Consider the following 27,109-nt stretch of genomic DNA (forward strand, 5'->3'; position numbering starts at 1 on the left):
TGGAGGAAGAGGGAGGAGTAGAGAGAGAGGGGAGAGGAGAGAGAGGAGGAGGGACTAGGGAGAGCTACTTTGGCCTCACTGTGCCGGGCAGTCGCTAACCTATGTGAGACTGAGCCCTGAAGTGTGTGTTGTGTTGTTGTTGTTGTGTTGCCTCGCTGGGACGTGAGATTGACAGAAATGGATTTTCTCCTGGATTCTGGCTAACATTTGATGGATTCTACGCTCTCCTCTGCCCTGAAGCCAAACCCGACAGGAACTACCACACCATCCCGGATCTGAGAACAGGAGGGGGGGACACACCCCACGGAGCCTGGAGCCCATTGCCATGGCGATGACGGCCCTGTTCAGGGGCAAGTGGGGACAAAAGTCGCAGGAGCCACCTGAGAAGCAGCCCGCAGCATCGGTGCACTCCACCAACCACGAGGAAGAAGAGGAGGATGACAGGGTCATCGCCCCCATCCGCAGGAACTCCCGCTTCTACCGTTCCATGAGGAAGAAGAGGCTGGCCTCGTCAGAACAACTTGAAAGTAAGAATAGAATACCCCCCTCTTCCCTTCCGCTCTGAATTTCACCAAGCAGAGGCTACCTGAGGCAGCAGGGAGCCTAGAGTGGTTAGAGTGTTGGGCTAGTAACTGAAAGTTTGTTAGATCGAATTCCCGAGCTGACAAGGTACAAATCTGTCGTTCTGCCCCTGAACAAGGCATTTAACCTACTGTTCCTAGGCCGTCATTGAAAATAAGAATTTGTTCTTAACTGACTTGCCTAGTTAAATAAAGGTTAAAAAATCTGTCTTTTGTCTGCTACAGTAGAGTGTCATTAAGTTTGAGAATACAATAAAGCATTCAGTTTGAAAATATCTGTGATTCAGGTAGCATGGAATGCTGATAATCTATGTGTACAGCAGTTTTACCACAAAAAAATGACTTCAAAGTATTTTTACTTAGTTACTTTACACCACAGATCTTTATATCCCATTGATGGACACAGGAACCCCTGACCTCTTTCCTAAAATCATCCAGCCAGTCTGTCTGGGGTATCATTGTTGTTATTCTGTGGTGTTTTATAGACCGCAGAACAGCAGCGGTTGTATTGTTCCACAGAGAACATAGGCTTGACGGTCGGACGGTCCTGAGAGCTAATGAAAGCTAATGAAACCAGAGGAACCGGTTCCATTGTTTTATAATATGTGTTGTTTTAACAAATCTGTATGAGCGATGCCTGTTCTTCTAGCCAACCACCTTTAACCTCCAGCCTACACACTTCATATAGCCTGAGGCTGGAGAAGAGGAGAGCTGCCGTCACGGAAATACACCCTTCCCACTGTGCATAAACTGGTTGAATCAACATTGTTTCCACATCATTTCAATGTGATGACGTTGAATCAACTTGGAAAAGTGATTGGACTCTCAAAAAGTCAGCAACCCGGAAGGGTGAAATGTTTTGTTGATTTCACGTTCAATTCACATTAGTTGACAACTCAACCAAGTGAAAATCAAAACTAGACGTTGAACTGACATCTGTGCTCAGTGGGTTGTTACACACCCTAATATATCGCTATTGTCAACAAAGTATTCAGATACATGAATGTATAGGCCAATGGACTAAGAACTGTGTGACTACACCAGTGCATTCTACCACAGTTATGGTATGCTGTTTTTATTTCAGCCATTCCCCTTTTTGTTTTTTTACCCCAAATAAAGGTGACACCTGTACATGGTGCAGGCTTCCAAGAATAGACACAGACAGTTCATTTCTCCAGGACTCTTTCCTGGTCCCTGGTAGACTTTGCCCAGCCTGTGAGATAGGCTTTTAGGGTGTGAGGGACATTTCTTTATATATGACCAGTTAGGTCCGGAGAGTCAAGCGCCCTAGTTAAACAAGAGCACGTTGTAAAATTTTGTGGGACCATTATAAAACAGGATGAAAAGAGATGATGCTCTTCAAAGACTGTAACCCTTGATATTTTTTGGAGTCAAAGTCAAACCAGTATTCAACCTCTAGTGAAAGCTGTTTACATTTTATTTTAATTTAACTACGCAAGTCAGTTAAGAACAAATTGTTATTTACAATGACGGTCTAGGAACAGTGGGTTAACTGCCTTGTTCAGGGGCAGAACAACAGATTTTTACCTTGTCTGCTCAAGGATTCGATCTTGCAACCTTTGCGGTTACTGGCCCAACGCTCTAACCACTAGGCTACCTGCTGCCCCAAAGTTGGTTACAACTTTCAGTTTGGTAGATAACCTTATCTTATCTGATCAATTGCTTTTTCTTATAGGAATAGTACAATTGTTGATTAACTTTTTCATTCCTCATACTCTCTCAAAACAATCTTGAATCTACAGGAATGATATACAGTAATGGGTCGATGAGTTTAAAAAGATAAGTAGATTTTTGTGTAAACGACCTACATGAGGTGTATGGGACTGGATTGGCTGTTCCATAGTTATTGAGGTGTATGGACTGGATTGGCTGTTCCATAGTTATTGAGGTGTATGGACTGGATTGGCTGTTCCATAGTTATTGAGGTGTATGGGACTGGATTGGCTGTTCCATAACTACTGAGGTGTATGGGACTGGATTGGCTGTTCCATAGTTATTGAGGTGTATGGACTGGATTGGCTGTTCCATAGTTATTGAGGTGTATGGGACTGGATTGGCTGTTCCATAGTTATTGAGGTGTATGGGACTGGATTGGCTGTTCCATAGTTATTGAGGTGTATGGGACTGGATTGACTGTTCCATAGCTATTGAGGTGTATGGGACTGGATTGGCTGTTCCATAGTTATTGAGGAGTATGGGACTGGATTGGCAGTTCCATAGCTACTGAGGTGTATGGGACTGGATTGGCTGTTCCATAGCTACTGAGGTGTATGGGACTGGATTGGCTGTTCCATAGTTATTGAGGTGTATGGGACTGGATTGGCTGTTCCATAGTTATTGAGGTGTATGGGACTGGATTGGCTGTTCCATAGTTATTGAGGTGTATGGGACTGGATTGGCTGTTCCATAGTTATTGAGGTGTATGGACTGGATTGGCTGTTCCATAGTTATTGAGGTGTATGGGACTGGATTGGCTGTTCCATAGCTACTGAAGTGTATGGGACTGGATTGGCTGTTCCATAACTACTGAAGTGTATGGGACTGGATTGGCTGTTCCATAGCTACTGAGGTGTATGGGACTGGATTGGCTGTTCCATAACTACTGAGGTGTATGGGACTGGATTGGCTGTTCCATAGCTACTGAAGTGTATGGGACTGGATTGGCTGTTCCATAACTACTGAGGTGTATGGGACTGGATTGGCTGTTCCAAAGCTACTGAAGTGTATGGGACTGGATTGGCTGTTCCATAGTTATTGAGGTGTATGGGACTGGATTGGCTGTTCCAAAGCTACTGAAGTGTATGGGACTGGATTGGCTGTTCCATAACTACTGAAGTATATGGGACTGGATTGGCTGTTCCATAGCTACTGAGGAGTGTGAATGTAAACTGAACTCGCTGTTCTGTGGGTGTAATAAATACAACAGATGTTCAGTGGAGTGTGTGGTAGATGTGTGCCCATAGTATTAAATGGCCTTATTTTGCTATTGCATCACAACTTATTAGAAGACTAATGGCCAATGTAATGCATAATACCTCCAGCAGTCTTTAAGTACAAAGTCTGTTTTGAAATATTTTTTTATTTTTCACTGGAATCCTGCTACAAATACCTGAACAGGGATAGATTATCTCAAAGGATTCTATTATATTTTATATATAGAACATCATGTGACTTTGGCCAATGTGGTGTTAGATCAGCAGAAAAGGGTGGCGCTTTGCAACTCCGCTGAACTGAAGCATATAATTCCTGACTTAATGGGTGGGTAGATCTTCTGTTACAACAATAACATTGAGCATATGGAAGCACTTGCCCCCGAATAAACAGGTGGTCATCTCAGAAAAGCAGAGGGGAATTTACCTGAGTTTGAAGGCTAGCTATCTCCATCGGTCATATCTTTGGGACATCCCTACCCCATTGAAGTTGAAATTTAAAATGGTTAAGGTAAGGGTTAAGATTATGGTTAAGGTCAGGGTAAGGGTAGAGGATTCACACAGCTGTTTATCAAGAGCTTATAACTGACTAATTCAAATGTCACTGTGTGAGTGTTCTCATGAGATAATCAGTCTCTTAACTCGCCCTCTTAATGCCAGTTTGCCAGAGGGAAATCAAGTGCTTGCAGGTCTGGGCGGTGTTAGTCAGTGGTGCAGGAGCTTATATAGAACCAGAATGGAGCTGCCAGGCAAACAGTGCCATTGAAAAACAATTCCTAAGTAGACTAGTTTAGCACTGGGAGGAAAACCCAGTTATTCACGTGTCCCAGGGTACAGTAATCTGCTGAAAACACACTCTCTCTCAATCCAACTCAGGAGACTCCCCTAGCAACACATTCTTCTGTCTAAAGTGGGTTTCAAAGTCATGACTACCTGCATATCAGCCCTGTACTCTAAATAGTCACTGTGTGTGTGTGTCTGTGTTTAATATAGGAAAATAGAGATACATTTAATTTCCTTGTCCCTAACTCATTGTTCACTCTTTGCCCACTTACCCTTTCCCTTAAACCCTTAAACCCTTACTTATCATCTCTCTCTCTCTCTCTCTCTCTCTCTCTCTCTCTCTCTCTTTCTCTCTCTCACACACCATCTCTTCTCTCTATCTCTCTCTCTCTCTCTCTCTCTCTCTCTCACCATCTCTTTTTCTCTCTCTCCCTCTTCCAGGCCCTGCAGTCTCTCTGAGGCCTGGTCCAGAGCCCAGCCCAGGCAGCAGGTCAAGCAGCAGCTCCCTCTGTGTCCCTGATCTCCAGAAACCTTCGCAATCTCCCCGGGCACAGCGGTGAGCCTTGCCGTAACCCAGCCCAGACTGATTCAAACACACACACACAGACACACACTCAAACTGAGGAGCAACCAGGAGCAACCATTGTCTTTTATGAGCTGCTTTTCCATTGAGTGACATGTGAGCCTAGAGCAAGACAATACAGGACACTGTTCTTTGTTGCATATATTGTGTAAAGGAATATCAGTGTTCTGAATGCGCTACAGTTATATTTACATGTTAGTCATTTAGCAGACACTCTAATCTAGAGCAATTTACAGTATTTAGTGCATACATTTTCATACTATTCCGTTACTCTAATACAGTTAAATTTGCCTCCTCATCTTCAAGAAGAGATATCACTCTTGCTTATTGTTATTGCAGCTGCTTATTACTGTGTACCTCTTTTATGTAGTATGCCAACCTCTCCACGCCAACTCCATTCCGGAACTGCGTTGCCGAGCAACGGGGAGCTCAGGAGCCCACACACACTTACTAGCGCGGCCTCTTCCCCTCTTTGGACTAGGAGAGGAGGAGGAGGGGGAGGAGGAGGGAGGAAGGGTGCAGATGCTTCTCCAGCTAGTGGTCAGTGTGGAGGGGGCTCCACTTCCTCCTCCTCTGTTTCTAGCGCTCGGTTGTACCGGACACACGGCATGCACACACACACTGAAGACATGGAGAGCCTCTCAGAACGCACTGCAACCGCCTGCTCCGTACGGGAGCCCGGAGGGGGGACACAGTCACCGCAACCAGCGGAGGAGGAAGTCAATGAAGAGGGCGTCAAACTCAGGTAAAAATATGTGGAGTGGGGTGGGGGAGAGAGGAACTGTTGGGTTCCGCAATAGTTGATAAGTGGTAATTATGTGCTAATTGGTAATTGATTATTGAAAGTGCACTATGTTGCAGGTGATGTATTTCTGTGTAATAATATGCTGAAGAGGGTGAGCTTTTTGAAGAGGTGCTCAGTGAAGTACTAACAGTGTGTAGTGAGCTAGGCAGGCTGGAGATAGATGTGTAGTCCTCTCATTTTTCTTTCCGCATTTCAACAAGTGTGTCGAGAATGAGAGGAAGTGGGAGTTGCAGCATTTCTGCACCTTCTATCAAACCCATCTTGGTAGAAAAAAGGAGTCCCTGGTTAAAATATTGGGCCATGAATATATGTCTTGTTTTATGAGAACGTGTCTTTTAAAACACATATTAATGATCTTGAGTATGGACTCTCTCATAATATAAGGAAGGGGGAGAACCAGAATTTCTGATAGTCTGTTGAGATGTGAATATCTAATATTTCTAATGTGGTGTTAGTCAGCCCACACAAAATTAACAGATGATATTTGACAATGTGAAATGAAGTGCTCTCAATCTGACTCCCATAGACCTCCGCATGATCCAATGAGTGTCCTTGAATTGTTGTAAATTATAGGATGAATAGTGGTTTGTCGTTGACTTCAAGGCATCTCCTTGCTCATCTCTCATCTTCATTTTTCTATCTTTCTTTCTCTCATTCTCTCTACTCAGGTTGGTGAGCAACAGGGAAAGAGCGAGCTCAACACCATTGAAAGTAGAACCCATCTGCTACAGTCTCAACATTGTCAAGAACGTTGGTGAGAAAAATATAGCCAGTAGAACTGTCAATTCCATGCAAGGTGGAGGCAACGTATGTATTCCACCCACACTACAGTCTCCAGAGCTGCTGCTGCTGCACTGACATAATGATCTTCTCTGTTCCACCACCTACACACGCACAGGTGGTGGTACACACAAACATATGCAGGCACATACACACACACACACACTGCTGTTAACAACAACATATCCCATAATATTGCCTTAAAAAGAACAAGATTTGCCTGAAGTTGCATCCATCTATCACTTAAAACTTCACTGTGCATCCGTCAAGGTTGAAGGCTGAGTTTAGTGTGTGGTGGGCTCTGTTCTCTGTACTTACAGTAATGGGTATAGATGAGTTGAGATACTGATGTTCAGAGCAGTGTCACACCTAATCTGTGGATGTAAATAAATGGATGTCCTTTGAAAGGATGCATTAATGGAATAACTCAGCAGAAAGTGCTTTTTGTCAACATGTTGGTTCAAGCATGCCTCCCTCTTTCTCCTCTCTCAATCTCACCCTCTCTCCATCTCTCGCTCGCCCTGTCTTCTATATCCCTCTTTCTTTTCTTTCTCTCCCTCTCTTATGTAAGTGTCAATACCATACACCCACCTACAGTAGGTGAGCATTTGAATTTGACTGAGGGGGCTTATGCAACCATTTCCTGTTGTTCAACATGACCTTAACGTCTATGTAGTGTGAGAGGACAGAACATACACATGCACACACGCACAGTGCTAATGTTCTCCTCCGCAACTAACCACCCTGCTTATCAATGTGCAAGTATCCAGCCCTCTTTCACCTGAAACTGGCTGAGAGAGAGGTAAAGAGAAATAAAGGAGAGGACTGATAGAGAAATGTGAAGGAGATGAGATCCATTATTTCAAATGAGATGAGATCCATTCTTTCCAAATTGACTCTACACAATAACTAATGTAGTTACAACTCCACAATGTCACACAAATATGAAGGGAACGTTTTAGTTCTGGGTCACGGGGGTCAGTGTAAAGACAACAAAGAGTGGTTGTGAGTTATAAGTTTGATTCCCCCATGGGCCACATATACTGTGTGATGTGGCCTCAGAATAAAGTTCTGCTAAATAACCCTAATCATATTTTATTGTTATCAAACAAACATGACCATGTGCTCAGACTAAAGTTCTGCTAAATAACCCTAATCATATTTTATTGTTATCAAACAAACATGACCATGTGCTCAGACTAAAGTTGTCTTGCTCCTGTCCTTTTTCATTTCTATTTTGTCCCTTTTTGTCCCTCCAGCCTTCCTGTACCAGGAGTACCGGGACACATCCAAGCAGCAGGAAATCGAGCAGCGACGGCAGCAGGATGGGTTGACCTCGGGGGTCAGCGCGGGGTTAGGGGTGACGTCCCCACCGGCCCTGCAGCTGCAGCTGAGGAACAACTCTCGCTCTCTGAGTCTGTGGCAGAACCTGGAGGTCGTGCAGCAGAGCGGCCTGCTCACCCAGCTACCGCAGAGAGAGGTCATCATACAAGAGGTGAGGGGTAAAGGCCATACAGTAGAGAGAGAGAGAGAGAGAGTTAAAAGGTTATACTGGAGGGTGAAAGGTCAGAGAGGTCTTACTGGATGGTGAATGGTAAGTGAGAGCCTTACATGACCTGTGTCCTTGCTCTGTTCTCAAGGCCATGTTTGAGCTGGTGACCTCAGAGGCATCCTACTACAAGAGTCTGGAGGTGCTGGAGACCCACTTCCTGAAGAACCCTATGCTGGTCAACACACTCAGCCAATCAGACATGCACTTCCTGTTCTCCAACATTGAGGAGGTGATGAAGGCCAGTGAAAGGTAAGAGAAGCCTGTGTGTGTGACTAATCAGCCCCCCTATCCTCTCTGCAACGTGTGATTACTGATCCCTCTAAACTGCTGTGTTAAGCTTCCTGAAAGTAAAAGGTAAACAAGTCCTTATTCATCTTTCATTCCAGATCATACTGTAATACTTGTATGGTGACCTTTATTCAACTGTCCCCTGCTGATGATGTCATACTATACATCTTCCTTAGGTTCCTGATGGACCTGGAGAACCGCATCGAACAGTCCCTCCAGATCTCAGACGTGTGTGACATCGTCCACGACCACGCAGTCAATCACTTCCACGTCTTTATCACCTACGTCATCAACCAGGTGTATCAGGAGAAGAACTACCGACGCATTCTGTGAGTACCCCTCTAACTAATGTCTACAGTAGCATGATATGTGGGTTAACCTCTCTGTGAGTACCCCTCCAACTAATGTCTACAGTAGCATGATATGTGGGTTAACCTCTCTGTGAGTACCCCTCCAACTAATGTCTACAGTAGCATGATATGTGGGTTAACCTCTCTGTGAGTACCCCTCCAACTAATGTCTACAGTAGCATGATATGTGGGTTAACCTCTCTGTGAGTACCCCTCCAACTAATGTCTACAGTAGCATGATATGTGGGTTAACCTCTCTGTGAGTACCCCTCCAACTAATGTCTACAGTAGCATGATATGTGGGTTAACCTCTCTGTGAGTACCCCTCCAACTAATGTCTACAGTAGTACCATATATGTTGTGTAACCTCTCTGTGGGTACCCCTCCAACTAATGTCTACAGTAGTACCATATATGTTGTGTAACCTCTCTGTGAGTACCGCTCCAACTAATGTCTACAGTAGCATGATATGTGGGTTAACCTCTCTGTGAGTACCCCTCCAACTAATGTCTACAGTAGTACCATATATGTTGTGTAACCTCTCTGTGGGTACCCCTCCAACTAATGTCTACAGTAGTACCATATATGTTGTGTAACCTCTCTGTGAGTACCCCTCCAACTAATGTCTACAGTAGTACCATATATGTTGTGTAACCTCTCTGTGAGTACCGCTCCAACTAATGTCTACAGTAGCATGATATGTGGGTTAACCTCTCTGTGAGTACCCCTCCAACTAATGTCTACAGTAGTACCATATGTTGTGTTACCTCTCTGTGGGTACCCCTCCAACTAATGTCTACAGTAGCATGATATGTGGGTTAACCTCTCTGTGAGTACCCCTCCAACTAATGTCTACAGTAGTATGATATGTGGGTTAACCTCTCTGTGAGTACCGCTCCAACTGTCATCTACAGTAGCATGATATGTGGGTTAACCTCTCTGTGAGTACCGCTCCAACTAATGTCTACAGTAGCATGATATGTGGGTTAACCTCTCTGTGAGAACCCCTCCAACTAATGTCTACAGTAGCATGATATGTGGGTTAACCTCTCTGTGAGTACCCCTCCAACTAATGTCTACAGTAGCATGATATGTGGGTTAACCTCTCTGTGCAGTAGTACAATAGGGATGGTGTTGTGGTTGGTATTGTAGCTGTGCTAAACTGTTGCCCATCACAGATCATTATCAATTTAGAATTGACAGTTCAAATCATGCTTTAACTGAGTAAGACCATCTATGTGATTTATGCACAGTAGGCCTATGTACTGTGTGTACTGACTGAATAAGATGAAGGTCTGTGAGTTGTATGACAGCATACCTGACAGACTAACATGTGACTTTCAGCACAATGGGAAGTGGCTGTCTATCAAAGTAACTGAACAGAAAGAACCTTAAGAACCTTGAGCTGTGGCTATGATAACAACAGAACACCTCTGCATTGAATAACATTATGTTCACCTGTCCTGATCTGGGTGAAGCACACATTTCCCTCTATATGTGTATATATCTGTGTGTGTGTGTGTGTGTGTGTGTGTGTGTGTGTGTGTGTGTGTGTGTGTGTGTGTGTGTGTGTGTGTGTGTGTGTGTGCGTATATATGTCTCTGTGTATGTATACGTACAATATGTGTCCCTGCTTGTGTCTGGGTGGATTTGTCTCTGTGCCTATATATGTACAATATGTGTGTGGGTCAGCCTGTATTAGTGTTTTTAATGAGAGAACACAACAGGGTTTGTATTGATAATGATGGCAGGTTGATCGTGTGTGTGTGTGTGTGTGTGTGTGTGTGTGTGTGTTTGTGTGTGTGTCAGCCTGTATTAGTGTTTTTAATGAGAGAACAGAACAGGGTTTGTATTGATAACGATGGCAGGTTGATTGTGTGTGTGTGTGCGTGTGTGTGTGTGTGTGTCAGCCTGCATTAGTGTTTTTAATGAGAGAACAGAACAGGGTTTGTATTGATAACGATGGCAGGTTGATTGTGTGTGTGTATTAGTGTTTTTAATGAGAGAACAGAACAGGGTTTGTATTGATAACGATGGCAGGTTGATTGTGTGTGTGTATTAGTGTTTTTAATGAGAGAACAGAACAGGGTTTGTATTGATAACGTTGGCAGGTTGATTGTGTGTGTGTATTAGTGTTTTTAATGAGAGAACAGAACAGGGTTTGTATTGATAACGTTGGCAGGTTGATTGTGTGTGTGTATTAGTGTTTTTAATGAGAGACCAGTACTGGGTTTGTATTGATAACGATGGCAGGTTGATTGTGTGTGTGTATTAGTGTTTTTAATGAGAGACCAGTACTGGGTTTGTATTGATAACGATGGCAGGTTGATTGTGTGTGTGTATTAGTGCTTTTAATGAGAGAACAGAACAGGGTTTGTATTGATAATGATGGCAGGCTGATTGTGTTGCGTAGTAGCAGCAGAAGGGTGTGGTTGTTTGTCAACGTAGATGTCTGTCCTGTCCCTCACCACCATCACCACATACCTGAGAGAAAGACTGTGACGTTCCCACGCAGGCAGCCCTACAGGACAGACCGCATGGATGGTAGAGACGCACTGAGAGCTAAGCCAGTTACCAAACACCAGACGCCCACTGGAAAAAACATACCATGGAGTTTAGAGCTGTGAAGCAATTCCAAAATATGACACACTGTAGGTCTGTATCAAGAGATTTATGGTAGGAAACTCCATGGCATTGGGGCCAGATTTGAGGAACTCCATCACCTACATCACCTAACATATCATTACATTTACTCACACCTTAGTGATGTACATGTAACTGCCAAAATAAAGGAAACACCAACATAAGTATCTTAATAGCACATTGGGCCAACAGGAAACAGAACAGCTTCAATGCACCTTGGCATAGATTCTACATGTGTCTGGAACTCTATTGGAGGGACGCGACACCATTCTTCCACAAGAAACTCCACCATTTGGTGTTCTGTTGATGGTGCTGGAAAACGCTGTCTCAAATGCCGCCCCCGAATCTCCCATAAGTGTTCAATTGGGTTGAGGTCTGGTGACTGGATGGCCATGACGACATATGGTTTGCATCGTTTTCATACTCATCAAACCATTCAGTGACCACTCGTGGCCTGTGGATGGGAGCATTTGTCGTCCTATGGGGGCATACCATGGTAGCCCAAATAATGGCCTGCCCAGCATTTTTATACATGACCCTAGGCACGATGGGATGTTAATTGCTTAGTTAACTCACCAACCACACCTGTGTGGAAACACCTGCTTTCAATATACATTGTATCCCTCATTTACTCAAGTGTTTCCATTATTTTGTCAGTTACCTGTATGTACTGTGCTGACGTGTTCCATATAATGTGATATAGCGATCATCGGCATAGCATTAATAACCATTAACAACAGAGAGTCAGTGACGGTGCTGTGAGTCACCTAGGTATTGGTGACAGTGTGAGCAGCTGTTTTGCTCTGCAGTGAGTGCATTCTCCCCTCAAGGCTGGCTGGGAGATTCTTAAGACATTTTCACTGCTGCTTCTCATTCCTAATCAGATTATTGATAGACTCCACACAGAGAGGGCAACAATCGCAAAGTCGATGCCAAAAAACACCTCTCATTCTTATAAAACACTATGGGAAAGAACTAAAGTTGCTGAGCTCGAGATAAGGCTAACTTTAGAGAGGGAGACCTCTGCTGGGCAGTTGGTTGTACTGTCAAGACAGGGTGACATCATAGTCAACAGGCGGCTGTGGTTTTTCGCAGGACACATGGCATTGATGGATGGATCTGTGTGGTCGGTGTGTTTGGACCTGCCTGGATGACGTCAGTGTGGTGATTTGTTGCTCTGAGTAAAAGTTCCGCTAACATCATAAAGCATTAGTAATAGTAGTCTGCTGCAACATCTAGCAGTTCTGTGAAGCGTGTCTACTCTCTGCGTAGAATGTCTGTGGTCAGACAACCTCATTGATTCAGTCTGTGGTGGTTTTAACATGCATGTGTTTTGTGTTGGCTGTCTTTGTGGTGGTTCGAACATGCCTGTGTTTTGAGTTGGCTGTCTTTGTGGTGGTTCGAACATGCCTGTGTTTTGTCCAGACAGGGAAACCAGTCATTCCGTGAGGCCATGGCTCATCTGGAGAACCAGCCGCATGTCCGAGGCCTCTCCTTCACCTCCTTCCTCATCCTCCCCTTCCAGAGGATCACACGACTCAAAATGCTGGTCCAGGTAAGTAGAGCAAGAGAGTGGGCTGAACCAAGATGGGGGAGCATAGCATTTCTGAATCAGGAATAATAGTTATGATAATGCTTTACTCTGTGCTAATATATTGCAGTATCCAGGATGTAAGTTTTGCGTTGAGCTTCTGCTGCTGTGTTTGCTTGTAGAACATTCTGAAGAGGGCAGAGGAGAATTCAGATATGGAGGCCAATGCCATCAAGGCTCACCATCAGCTGGAGCAGGTACGGTAACAGTACCAAACCGTTTACAGTACTAAACCAGTTTACAGCACTAAACCAGTCTGGGAGAGATGACAGAGTACTGGATTTGGTTCAGTACTGCGGGTTGTGATTATGGGCTCAGGGCCTGTCATGGTGTTGAGTGTTGCATTAAAAACAATCATCACCATCATCATGTTGGGAAGACTTAGTCTTGCCACGACTCTCTACGCTTTGTAAGGAATGATGACTGTCATGATGAGGTTAGTTGTAGTTGCCACAAACAAAGGAATGTGGTTTTAATTGGAGCATCAAGTATAGCCTCTACATAAATATTTGGTTCTCTCTAAAACAGGTCTAGCACTCTTTCCTTTGGACTCACAATCTGAATATATTCTTTGCCTCCCAGTAATGTTTGTTAAAGAGATTCTCTGGTACTTTTATATAATATTTTGGAAGTAGTTCTGAAAGTGGCACTCATGAGCCACTCAACCTCGTCCCGGGCCTAACACCTGTGCCAATACATCCTCCAAACACCGGCTTCTTGGGCATGATCGCTTAATTATACCATGTCATTGTTGAATACTCCTTTCTGATTGACATGAATGTCATTCTAGAATGTGCATTATTTCCCTATAACGCATGGTCTATTTGCACGGTAGAATTCAATGGCTATAGTTCATTTTTACATGTTTTGTTTGAGCTGCTTTTGAAAGCAAAAGTATAATTGAAAACATATTGGTATTATTGAATTTGATTTTCTTAATAGAAAGCTAGAACTGATGATTTGGTTAAGCAAGTCTGTTTGTTGGGTTACCACGGCAACTACTGTAGCTACAGTTGAAGTCAGAAGTTTACATACACCTTAGCAAAATACATTTAAACTCAGTTTTTCACAATTCCTGACATTTAATCCTAGTAAAAGTGTCATGTCTTAGGTCAGTTAGGATCACCACTTTATTTTAGGAATGTGAAATGTCAGAATAATAGTAGAGAGAATGATTTATTTCAGCTTTACCTTCTTTCATCACATTCCCAGTGGGTCAGAAGTTTACATACACTCAATTAGTATTTGGTAGCATTGCCTTTAAATTGTTTAACTTGGGTCAAACATTTCAGGTTGCCTTCCACAAGCTTCCCACAATAAGTTGGGTGAATTTTGGCCCATTCCTCCTGACAGGGCTGGTGTAACTGAGTCGGGTTTGTAGGCCTCCTTGATCGCACACACTTTTTCAGTTCTGCCCACAAATTTTCTCTAGGGTTGAGGTCAGGGCTTTGTGATGGCCACACCAATACCTTGACTTTGTTGTCCTTAAACCATTTTGACACAACTTTGGAAGTATGCTTGGGGTCATTGTCCATTTGGAAGACCAATTTGCGACCAAGTTTTAACTTCCTGACTGATGTCTTGAGATGTTGCTTCAATATATCCACATAATTTCCGTCCTCATGATGCCATCTATTTTGTGAAGTGTTCTTCGGCATTGCAAGCCTCCCCCTTTTTTCCCTACAAACATAACGATGGTCATTATGGCCAAACAGTTCTATTTTTGTTTCATCAGACCAGAGGACATTTAAAAAAAACGTACAATCTTTGCCCCCATGTGCAATTGCAAACCATCTGGCTTTTTTCCTTGCTGAGCGGCCTTTCAGGTTATGTCGATATAGAACTCGTTTTACTGTGGATATATACTATTGTACCTGTTTCCTCCAGCATCTTCACAAGGTCCTTTGCTGTTGTTCTGAGATTGATTTGCACTCTTCGCACCAAAGACAGAACGCGTCTCCTTCCTGAGCGGTATGATGGCTGCGTGATCCCATGATGTTTATACTTGCATACTATTGTTTGTACAGGTGAACGTAGTACCTTCAGGTGTTTGGAAATTGCTCCCAAGGATGAACCAGACTTGTGGAGGTCTTCAATTGTTTTTCTGAGGTCTTGGCTGATTTATTTTGATTTTCCCAAGATGTCAAGAAAAGAGGCACTGAGTTTGAAGGTAGACCTTGAAATACATCCACAGGTACACCTCCAATTGACTCAAATGATGTCAATTGGCCTATCAGAAGCTTCTAAAGCCATGACACAATTTTCTGGAATTTTCCAAGCTGTTTAAAGGCACAGTCAACTTAGTGTATGTACATTTCTGACCCACTGGAATTGTGATACAGTTAATTATCAATTAAATAATCTGTCTGTAAACAAAACTATAGTTTGTTAGTGGTTGAAAACGAGTTTTAATGACTCCAACCTAAGTGTATGTAAACTTCCGACTTCAACTGTATATAGTAGACTTGCTAGCTACTTCAGTGGATGTTGAACAAATTTCTATTGGCAAATGAACACATTTCTAGTAGCAAATGTGATAAATTATAGCCAAGGTATAAAAGGGATAATCAACTTGGGGCTCTTTGTGTTCTCTGGAAAATAATGCAACTCTGTAGGTCAGTTCCGAACACACCTTCTACGTCGTTCATTATTTTCCATAGAGCGCATAACCCTCGTTGATTATCCTTTACATAAACTACACATTGACACATCCAGCCCAAAGTGGGTGATTTAAAAAACACTTACTAGTCGCCAAAGTTTCGGAGCATGTCTTTAACATATACAATATACAATTCCAAGGGAGTGTTGGGATGTGTTCCTTATATAATGGTTTGTTTGCCCGATTGTCAGATTGTGAAGGAGTGCAACGAGGGTGTGAGGAAGATGAGTCGTACAGAGGAACTCATCAGCATTGAGAAAACACTGGAGTTCAAGTCTAAGGTACCTGCAGTCACCAGTCATGTGACAACATGTCTATATTCTATATAGTCAGTGAAATTGCCAGACCGGCACAGACAGACTTGGTCAAAGGTTATCTATCTCAGTTAGGTTCCAAGCATTTGGCGACACCCTCAGTAACATCTGCTAAATATATGTATGTGAACTATGAAATTTGATTTGATTGCTTGTTTGATTCCTTTAACCTTTCTGGGAAGCGGGTTCCGCTAGCGGAACACCTGGCCTACAGCCAGTGAAATTGCAGGGCGCCAAATTCAAACAGAAATCTCATAATTAAAATTCCTCAAACACAAGTATTATACACCATTTTAAAGATAAACTTCTTGTTAATCCAACCACAGTGTCTGATTTCAAAAAGGCTTTACGGCGAAAGCACACCATGCGATTATGGTAGGACAGCGCCTAGCCACAAAAACCAAACAGACATTTTCCAGCCAAGGAGAGGTGTCACAAAAGTCAGAAATAGCGTTAAAATTAATCACTTACCTTTGATAATCTTCATCTGGTGGCACTCCCAGGACTCCATGTTACACAATAAATGTTTGTTTTGTTCGATAAAGTTAATCTTTATGTCCAAAAACTTCCTTTTTGTTCATGCGTTTAGTTCAGTAATCGGTATGCACAAAATCCAGATGAAAAGTAAAAAAAGTTCCATTTAAGTTCATAGAAACATGTCAAACGATGTTTCTAATCAATCCTTAGGGTGTTTTTATCATAAATATTCAGTAATGTTTCAACAGGACAATGCTGTTTTCATTAGAAAGGAAAGGGAACGAATGTCGCGCTCACGGCCACCCGCGATAAACAACTCATGCTTTCGACTGAGCCACTTACTCTGAGTGCTTGTATTCTCTCCCCTTTCACAATAGAAGCCTCAAACAACTTCTAAAGACTGTTGACATCTACTGGAAGCCTTAGGAAGTGCAATCTGACCCCACAGACACTGGATATTCGATAGGCATTCACTTGAAAACTACAAACCTCAGAATTCCCACTTCCTGGTTGGATTTTTCTCAGGTTTTCGCCTGCCATATGACTTTTGTTATACTCACAGACATTATTTTAACAGTTTTGGAACCGTTAGAGTGTTTTCTATCCAAATATAAGAATTATATGCATATTCTAGCTTCTGGGCCTGAGTAACAGGCAGTTTACTCTGGGCACGCTTTTCATCCAAACTTCCCAATGCTGCCCCCTATCCCAAATTAAGGAGGTCGAAAGACCAAAATGTTGGCATTTCAACAGCAAATAAACGGATGTAAAAAAGAGATCTCTATGATCTATAATAACCCTGAGTTGAACCTGTGACCCTCTCCCTCCAGTCGGTGCCGGTGATCTCCCACTCCCGCTGGCTGCTGAAGAAGGGTGAGGTGCAGCAGATGGCCGGGCCAAAGAGCACTAGGACCATGCGGAGCAAGAAGCTCCACCACCCTGTCTACCTGTTCCTCTTCAACAACCTGCTGCTCATCACCAAGCGCAGCTCCAGGTCAGCACATGACATCACCACACAGAGACAGCTAGTGGTCATTGGGGGTCGCAGTGCACAACCACTTTCAGTCTGGGACTTTCTATTGCCCTCCCCAACACATCATTTTGTATACAGGCTGTTTTGAAGTCTACTACCTGCCAAACTGCCCTTTGTCACATGAGGCTTTGTATATGTGTGTGTCTCTTCGTCAGTGGTGAGAAGTTCCAGGTGCTGGACTCGTGCACGCGGGCCATGCTGAGGACTGAGGACATGGAAGACCAGGGTCAGATGCTGGCTAATGTGTTCAACCTGAAACTTCTGGAGAACCAGGAGGAGAGGCATGTCAGCTACATGCTCAAGACCTCCAGCATGTAAGTGACTACAACTAACAGCATTATTTAAGAGTCTCAAGCCCCCTCGGCACCTAGTGTACTCAGTACAGTACTTCTCTGTATGTAATTGATCTGTTATTAACAATCTCCAATGTGTTCCTGTGTGCTGCTGCTAGGAGTGACAAGCTGCGCTGGATATGTGCTCTCACGCCAAACCGCCGCACGCGATTCATGTCCACCAGCGCCCACCAACCAGGTGAGACGTACACAAAGATGACACACACAGACACAGAGATGACATCCACTACTAACAGCTGAACTTTTAGGTACCAAATAACAGGTGGTAAACACTACCACTCAAAAGTTTGGGGTCACTTAGAAATGTCCTTGTTTTCCATGAAATGATTTGCAATATGAATAGGAAATACAGTCAAGAGGTTGACAAGGGTTTCCCATGATGTCAAGCAAAGAGGCAGTGAGTTTGAAGGTAGGCCTTGAAATACATCCACAGGTACACCTCCAGCCTATCAGAAGCTTCTAAAGCCTTGACATAATTTTCTGGAATTTTCCAAGCTGTCTAAAGGCATAGTCAATTTAGTGTATGTAAACCTCTGACCCACTGGAATTGTGATACAGTGAATTATAAATTAAATAATCTGTCTGCAAACAATTGTTGGCAAAATTACTTGTGTCAGGCGCAAAGTAGATGTCCTAACCGACTTGCCAAAACTATAGTTTGTTAACAAGAAATGTGTGGAGTGGTTGAAAAACGAGTTTTAATGACTCCAGCCTAAGTGAATGTAAACTTCCCACTTCAACTGTATCTAGTAAACTTGCTAGCTACTTCATTGGATGTTAAACACATTTCTATTGGCAAATGAACACATTTCTAGTAGCAATTGTGCTAAATTATAGCCAATTAACATTCCTCAAACATACAAGTATTAAACACAATTTTAAAGATAAACTTCTTGTTAATCCAACTATATTGTCCAATTTCAAAAATGCTTTATGGCGAAAGCACACCATGCGATTATGTTAGGACAGCGCCTAGCCACAAAAACCAAACAGACATTTTCCAGCCAGGGAGAGGTGTCACAAAAGTCAGAAATAGCGTTAAAATTAATCACTTACCTTTGATAATCTTCATCTGATGGCACTCCCAGGACTCCATGTTACACAATAAATGTTTGTTTTGTTCGATAAAGTTAATCTTTATGTCCAAAAACCTCCTTTTTGGAAAAAAGGGATAATCAACTCGGGGCTCTTTGCGTTATCTCTGGAAAATAATGCAACTCTGTAGGTCAGTTCTGAACACACCTTCTACGTTGTTTCTTATTTTCCATAGAACGCATAACCCTCGTTGATTATCCCTTACATAAATTACACATTCACACATCCAGCCCAAAGCGGGAGATTTAAAAAATACTTACTAGTCGCCAAAGTTCCGGAGCATGTCTTTAACTGCCTATATACAATTCCAAGGGAGTGTTGGGATGTGTTCCTTATATAATGGTTTGTTTGCCCGATTGTGAAGGAGTGCAAAGAGGTTGAGTTTGAGTTTATTTTTATTTTTACAGGGACAGTGCACATTAATCAACGTTTCAGTAAAAGTGCCGGTTTTAGCCAGCCGGCTAATTTTCAACCGCAGTCCCTGGGCAGGTTATTAAAAACAATTACAATATAGACAATAGCAACATAGAACAAGCAAGACATAGCAACATAGGACAAGCAAGACATAGCATACAGACAGAGCAACATAGGACAAGCAAGACGTAGCATACAGACAGAGCAACATAGAACAAAAAGCAGCAAGACAAAATTCATAAAAGCAACAAAGTGTTTCCACAAGCTACAGACAACAGACAACATGGAAAGCGGCAATACACAGCTAGGGACCATGTTCACAAATCTGATTGACCTTTAGCCATGTCTTCAAGCATTTTGTGAAAGTGTGATATGTGGTGCAGTTATGTGTGTCTGATGGCAGTGTATTCCAGACATGGGAAGCTCTCACAGAGAATGCAGATTTACTAAAGGTGCTTTTCCTTGGGGGAACTATACAGTCACCTCTCATGGCAGACCTTGTGGATCTGCTGCCATATGTCTGGGTTTTCTGTTTAACAAAAATATTGAGTGGAGGGGGGGTTGTGAGGAGGATGAGTCGTACCTAGGAAATCATCAGCATTGAGAAAACACTGGAGTTCAAGTCTAAGAAATGTCCTTGTTCTCCATGAAAGCATACATGAAATGAGTTAAAAAATTAATAAGAAATATAGTCAAGATGTTGACAAGGTTATAGATAATGATTTTTAATTTAAATAATAATTGTGTCCTTCAAAATTGCTTTTGTCAAAGAATCCTTCATTTGCAGGAATTACATTTTTGCAGAACTTTGGCATTCCAGTTGTCAATTTGTTGAGGTAATCTGAAGAGATTTCACCCCATGCTTCCTGAAGCACCTCCCACAAATTGGATTGGCTTATTGGGCACTTCTTATGTACCACAACAGCTCAATAGGGTTGAGATCCGGTGACTGCTGGCTACTTCATTATAGACAGAATACCAGCTGACTGCTTCTTCCCTAAATAGTTATTGCATAGTTTGGAGCTGTGCTTTGGGTCATTGTCCTGTTGTAGGAGGAAATTGTCTCCAATTTTAAGCGCTGTCCACAGGGTATGGCATGGCATTGCAAAATGGAGTGATGGCCTTCCTTCTTCAAGATCCCTTTTATCCTGTACAAATCTCCCACTTAACCACCACCAAACCATCCCCAGACCATCACATTGCCTCCACCATGCTTGACAGATGAGGTCAAGCACTTCTCCAGCATCTTTTCATTTTTTCTGCGTCTCACGAATGTTCTTCTTTGTGATCCGAACACCTCAAACTTAGATTCGTCTGTCAATTTAAAAAAAATCTGTCCAGTGTCTGTGTTTTTGCCCATCTTAATCTTTTCTTTTTGTTGGCCAGTCTGAGATATGGCTGTTTCTTTGCAACTCTGCCTAGAAGGCCAGAATCCCGGAGTCGCCTCTTCACTGTTGACATTGAGACTGGTGTTTTGCGGGTACTGTTTAATGAAGCTGCCAGTTGAGGAGTTGTGAGGCGTCTGTTTCTCAAACTAGACACTCTAATGTACTTGTCCTCTTTCTCAGTTGTGCACCGGGGCCTCCCACTCCTCTTTCTATTCTGGTTAGGGCCAGTTTGCCCTGTTCTGTGAAAGGAGTAGTACACAGCGTTGTACGAGATCTTCAGTTTCTTGGCAATTTCTCGCATGGAATAGCCTTCATTTCTCAGAACAAGCATAGACTGACGAGTTTCAGAATAAAGTGCTTTGTTTCTTGCCATTTTGAGCCTGTAATTATACCCATAAATGCTGATGCTCCAGATACTCAACTAGTCTAAAGAAGGCCAGTTTTATTGCTTCTTTAATCAAAACAACCGTTTTTAGCTGTGCTAACATAATTGCAAAAAGGTTTTCTAATGATCAATTAGCCTTTTCAAATGATAAACTTGCCATTGGAACACAGGAGTGATGGTTGCTGATAATGAGTCTCTGTACACCTATGTAGATATTCCATTAAAAATCAGCCGTTTACAGCTACAATAGTCATTTACAACATTAACAATGTCTACACTGTATTTCTGATCAATTTTATGTTAATGGTAAAAAAAAAGTGTTTTTCTTTAAAAAACAAGGACATTTCTAAGTGACCTCACACTTTTGAATGGTAGTGTGTATGTTCTTAATGTTCCTGTGTGTGTGCCTGCGTGTGTGGTCAGCCTCTCCTCAGGTCCAGTGTATTCAGTCGTATTCGTCTCAGGAGCCAGATGAGCTGTCCATTGAGATGGCTGATGTGTTGAACATCCTGGAGAGGACAGATGACGGTGAGATCAGACAACATATCTCCTGGGAGATCTTAGTACTAGGAGCTCTAGTGTAGATTCAACAGGCTGCCTGTTAGTTAATATCTCTCCCTTTACTCCCTCTCTTTCTTTACCTACACTCCTCTTCCACTCTTCCCTCTCTCTCCCCCTCTCTCTCTCTCTTGCTCCTCTCTATCACCCCCTCAGGCTGGATGATGGGTGAGAGGCTCCATGATGGAGAGAAGGGCTGGTTCCCTTGTCGGGTAGTAGAGGAGATCAAGAACCAGGAAGTGCGGGCCCAGAACCTCAGGGAGTGCCAGAGGATCCACTTGGCCCAGGAAGGGGGCGCTTCCTCAGGGTCCAGGCTGGGCTCCAGGGGTGGCAGACGCACCCCCAAAACCCCCAAAGTCTCAAATTTCTTCGGTACCTGGACTGACCAGTCAGAGGAGGAACAGTGAAGCACATGATATTCCACACTGAAAGTGATTGGTTGGAACCCCCTGGCATCGATTTTTACTGGACCACATGGATCAAATGACAGAGATCATGTGATTTGAGCATGGGATTGCATTGGAAGAAAGTGACATCATGCAATGACATTATTTCCTATTAACTGTTTCCCTTTCTCAAGTGGTTTTGGTGTGCCAGGGTTTAGGGTTCCAGGCTCCATGGTTTAGGGTCCCAGGCCCCAGAGTCCCAGGCTCCAGGGTTTAGGGTCCCAGGCTCAATGGTTTAGAGTACCAGGCCCCAGGGTCCCAGGCTCCAGGGTTTAGGGTCCCAGGCTCCAATGTTTATGGTCCCAGGCTCCAGGGTCCCAGGCTCCAGGGTCCCAGGCTCCCAGGCCCCAGGGTTTAGGGTCCCAGGCTCCCCTGATCGGTCCTACGATCAGAGCACTTCTTCCATAACTCCAACAAACTGCATGTCTTACAGTACTTCCAGTGGAATGATTCAGCACTACCAGTCTAACTGAAACAAGGCTCCGGTGGAACAGGAGCTATGCATGTGATGGGAGAAGATGACAACCACAGAAACAGTTCTCAAGGGGATGGTAACATGTGAATACATCGTAACCTTGCCTCAACTGCATGGGCCAATTTTTTTCTTAATTTTTTTAAAGCGCTTCTGTGCTAGAGATTTAATTACCCCAGAACAACGGCTTGACGATCCACCCTTTTGTAAAGAGCAACTCCTCCATTGAAACCATACAAGAAGCACGTTTTAAAATCCACCCACTAGCACTGAATGGAAATTAACCGTGAATGTTTCATGATTCTGTACAGTAAATAGAACAATCACATGACAGAGTGCTCAGTATTGGGCAGGAAGTAATTGACTGGAGAAGACGAGCCCTACAGAATCACAGGCCTTGCTTAATCAAGGCCAATACTGATATGCCACTTACACATGCACACTGACATACGCGCGCGCACACACACACACACACACACACACACTTGGGGAAATCTAGCACAACTTCTCCAACTTGAAAAACCCTCCACAGACACCTGGTCCTGAAGCATCTGCACAGAATGTGCCAACACACCGACAGCACTGGAATGGCATGCGAGTGACAAAACATGTGGGTGTATGATGAGTATGTGTACGTGTGCATACTGTATGCCTTGAATGTTCAATATACAATTAAATAATTACTGAAACATTGTGTAATTTAATTATGTAAGAAGTAATTTATTGTTAATAAAATCTAAATCTGAAATTGAAATGGACATGATTTGTGTATTATGTTGACAACTGGTTTGACTGGTATTTAACCCACCTGTTAAGCCCTGATTTAGGTTCATCTCTGAATGAATCCCTGGTAATATGGAGATGTCATTTAACCTGCATAAAGGTTGGTGAATAAGAACCCTGTCTTGCTGACACAATATTCTTGTTTACAAAACATTAGATTAAACATTAAACCATCTTTTAACATATTACCTGAAAAATTGAGCATTACTATATATACACTACATGAACAAAAAGTATGTGGACACCTGCTTGTCGAACATCTCATTGCAAAATCGTGAGCATTAATATGGAGTTGGTCCCCCCTTTGCTGTTATAACAGCCTCCACTCTTCTGGGAAGCATTTCCACTAGATGTTTTGAACATTGCTGCAGGGACTTACTTCCATTCAGCCACAATAGCATTAGTGAGGTCGGGCACTGATGTTGGGCGATTAGGCCTGGCCTGCAGTCGGCGTTCCAATTCATCCCAAAGGTGTTCGATGGGATTGAGGTCAGGGCTCTGTGCAGGCCAGTCAAGTTCCTCCACACAGATCTCAAGCCATTTCTGTATGGAATTCGCTTTGTGCATGGGGGCATTGTCATGCTAAAACAGGAAAGGGCCTTCCCCAAACTGTTGCCACAAAGTTGGAAGCACAGAATCATCTAGAATGTCATTGTATGCTGTAGCGTTAAGATTCCCCTTCACTGGAACTAAGGGGCCAAGCCCGAACCATGAAAAACAGCCTCAGACTATTATTCCTCCTCCACCACACTTTACAGTTGGCACTATGCATTTGGGCAGGAAGTGTTCTCCTGGCATCCGACAAACCCAGATTCGTCTGTCAGACTACCAGATGGTGAAGCATAATGAATCACTCCAGAGAACACATCCACTGCTCTAGAGTCCAATGGCGGCGAGTTTTACACCACTCCCACCAATGCTTGGCATTGTGCATCATGATCTTAGGCTTGTGTGCGGCTGCTCTGCCATGGAAACCCAGTTCATGAAGCTCCCGACTAACAGTTCTTGTGCTTCCAGAGATTTTTACGTGATATGTACTTTAGCACTTGGCGGTCCCGTTCTGTTAGCTTGTGTGGCCTACCACATTGCGGCTGAGCCGTTATTGCTCCTAGACGTTTCCACTTCACAATAACAGCACTTACCGTTGACCGGGGCAGCACTAGCACGGCAGAAATTTGACGAACTGACTTGTTGGAAAGGTGACATCCTATGATGGTGCCATGTTGAAAGTCACTGAGCTGTTCAGTACAGGCCACTCTACTGCCAATGTTTGTCTATGGAGATTGCATGACTGTGTGCTCGATTTTACACATCTGTCAGCAACGGGTGTGGCTGACATAGCCAAATCCACTCATTTGAAGGGCTGTCCACATACTGCTGTATATATAGGGTATATAATAGGGTGGCACTGAATTACATTTACGTAAGTATTCCGACCCTTTACTCAGTACTTTGTTAAAGCAACGATTACAGACTCGACTCATCTTGGGTATGACGCTAAAAGCTTGGCACACCTGTATTTGGGGAGTTTCTCCCATTCTTCTCTGCAGATCCTCTCAAGCTCTGTCAGGTTGGATGGGGAGCGTCGCTGCACAGCTATTTTCAGGTCTCTCCAGAGATGCTCGATTGGGTTCAAGTCTGGGCTCTGGCTGGGCTACTCAAGGACATTCAGAGATTTGTCCCGAAGCCACTCCTGTGTTTTCTTGGCTGTGTGCTTAGGGTCGTTGTCCTGTTGGAAGGTGAACCTTCGCCCCAGTCTGAGGCCCTGAGCACTCTGGAGCAGGTTTTCATCAAGGATCTCTCTGTACTTTGCTCTGTTCATCTTTCCTTCGATCCTGACTAGTCTCCCAGTCCCTACCACTGAAAAATATCCTCACAGAATGATGCTGTCACCACCATGCTTCACTGTAGGCACTGGTGGAAAAAGTACTCAATCTCATAATTGAGGAAAAGTAAAGATGCCTTGATAGAAAATGACTCAAGTAAAAGTGAAAGTCACCCAGTAAAATATTACTTCAGTAAAAGTCTAAAAGTATTTGGTTTTAAATATACTTAAGTATCAAAAGTAAATGTAGTGCTTAAATATACTTAGGTATCAAAACTACAAATAATTTAAAATTCCTTATATTAAGCAAACCAGACGGAACAATTTTCTTGTTTTTTATTTACATTTACGGATAGCCAGGGTCCCACTACAACACTCAGACATAATTTAAAAATAAAGCATTTGTGTTTAGTGAGTCCACCAGATCAGAGAAGTATCCCAAATGTACCCAAGTGGCCAAATTGGTGAAGGTATACATTTTGAAACAAATAACTATATACAAAATACCAAAATGGTATTCTAACACAACCCCCCCAAACAAAATTGAGAAAAAAAATGAAATAAACAAACATTTACACATTTACAAAATAACATGGGTAACTATTTACACACTTTCAATATTTGGAAGACCCTCAGTCCTCTATCAAATCAAATCAATTTATATAGCCCCAGCTTAAAACCCCAAACAGCAAGCAATGCAGGTGTAGATGCACGGTGGCTAGGAAAATCTCCCTAGAAAGGCAAAAACCTAGGAAGAACCAGGCTATGAGGGGTGGCCAGTCCTCTTCTGGCTGTCCCGGGTGGAGATCACAGTGGTTGTAGAGGGTGCAACAGGACAGCACCTCAAGAGTAAAAATTAACAGTTTAGGGTTCCATAGCTGCAGGCTGAACAGTTGAAACTGTAACAGCAGCATGGCCGGGTGGACTGGGGACAGCAAGGAGTCATCATGGCAGGTAGTCCTGAAGCATGGTCCAAGGGCTCAGGTCCTCAGAGAGAAAGAAGGAGAGAAAGAGAGAGCAGACTTAAATTCACACAAGACACCGGATAAGACAGGAAAAGTACTCCAGATATAACATACTGACCCTAGCCCCCACCCACTTTGCCATATAACCCCACCAACTTTGCCAAAACTTTAGACAATATATATATATTTTTTCACCTTTACTTAACCAGGTAGGCTAGTTGAGAACAAGTTCTCATTTGCAACTGCGACCTGGCCAAGATAAAGCATAGCTGTGTGAACAGACAACACAGAGTTACACATGGAGTAAACAATTAACAAGTCAATAATACAGTAGAAAAAAGGAGAGTCTATATACATTGTGTGCAAAAGGCATGAGGAGGTAGGCGAATAATTACAATTTTGCAGATTAACACTGGAGTGATAAATGATCAGATGGTCATGTACAGGTAGAGATATTGGTGTGCAAAAGAGCATAAAATAAAATAAAAAACAGTATGGGGATGAGGTAGGTAAAAATGGGTGGGCTATTTACCGATAGACTATGTACAGCGGCAGCGATCGGTTAGCTGCTCAGATAGCAGATGTTTGAAGTTGGTGAGGGAGATAAAAGTCTCCAACTTCAGCGATTTTTGCAATTCGTTCCAGTCACAGGCAGCAGAGAACTGGAACGAAAGGCGGCCAAATGAGGTGTTGGCTTTAGGGATGATCAGTGAGATACACCAGCTGGAGCGCATGTTGCCATCGTGACCAGTGAACTGAGATAAGGCGGAGCTTTACCTAGCATGGACTTGTAGATGACCTGGAGCCAGTGGGTCTGGCGACGAATATGTAGCGAGGGCCAGCCGACTAGAGCATACAGGTCGCAGTGGTGGGTGGAATAAGGTGCTTTAGTGACAAAACGGATGGCACTGTGATAAACTGCATCCAGTTTGCTGAGTAGAGTGTTGGAAGCAATTTTGTAGATGACATCGCCGAAGTCGAGGATCGGTAGGATAGTCAGTTTTACTAGGGTATGTTTGGCGGCGTGAGTGAAGG

The 27,109-nt window shown here is 43.3% G+C and overlaps 1 protein-coding gene across 1 annotated transcript; it reads left to right on the top strand.

Moving 5' to 3' along the window:
* Positions 1-29: 29 nt before the first annotated feature.
* LOC115141969 (ephexin-1-like) lies at positions 30-23,255 on the top strand. The gene is made up of 15 exons (XM_029681406.2): positions 30-527; positions 4,757-4,871; positions 5,269-5,643; positions 6,372-6,457; positions 7,743-7,978; positions 8,124-8,284; positions 8,500-8,652; positions 12,742-12,871; positions 13,030-13,104; positions 15,758-15,847; positions 17,188-17,351; positions 17,546-17,704; positions 17,842-17,921; positions 21,449-21,553; positions 21,740-23,255. Exons 1-15 carry the CDS (start codon positions 326-328, stop codon positions 21,988-21,990), a joined length of 2,382 nt encoding a protein of 793 aa, XP_029537266.1. The 5' UTR covers positions 30-325; the 3' UTR covers positions 21,991-23,255.
* The last annotated feature ends 3,854 nt before the right edge of the window (positions 23,256-27,109 follow it).

Source organism: Oncorhynchus nerka, linkage group LG14, assembly GCF_034236695.1.
Source record: "Oncorhynchus nerka isolate Pitt River linkage group LG14, Oner_Uvic_2.0, whole genome shotgun sequence".
NCBI classification, from domain to species: Eukaryota; Metazoa; Chordata; class Actinopteri; order Salmoniformes; family Salmonidae; genus Oncorhynchus; species Oncorhynchus nerka.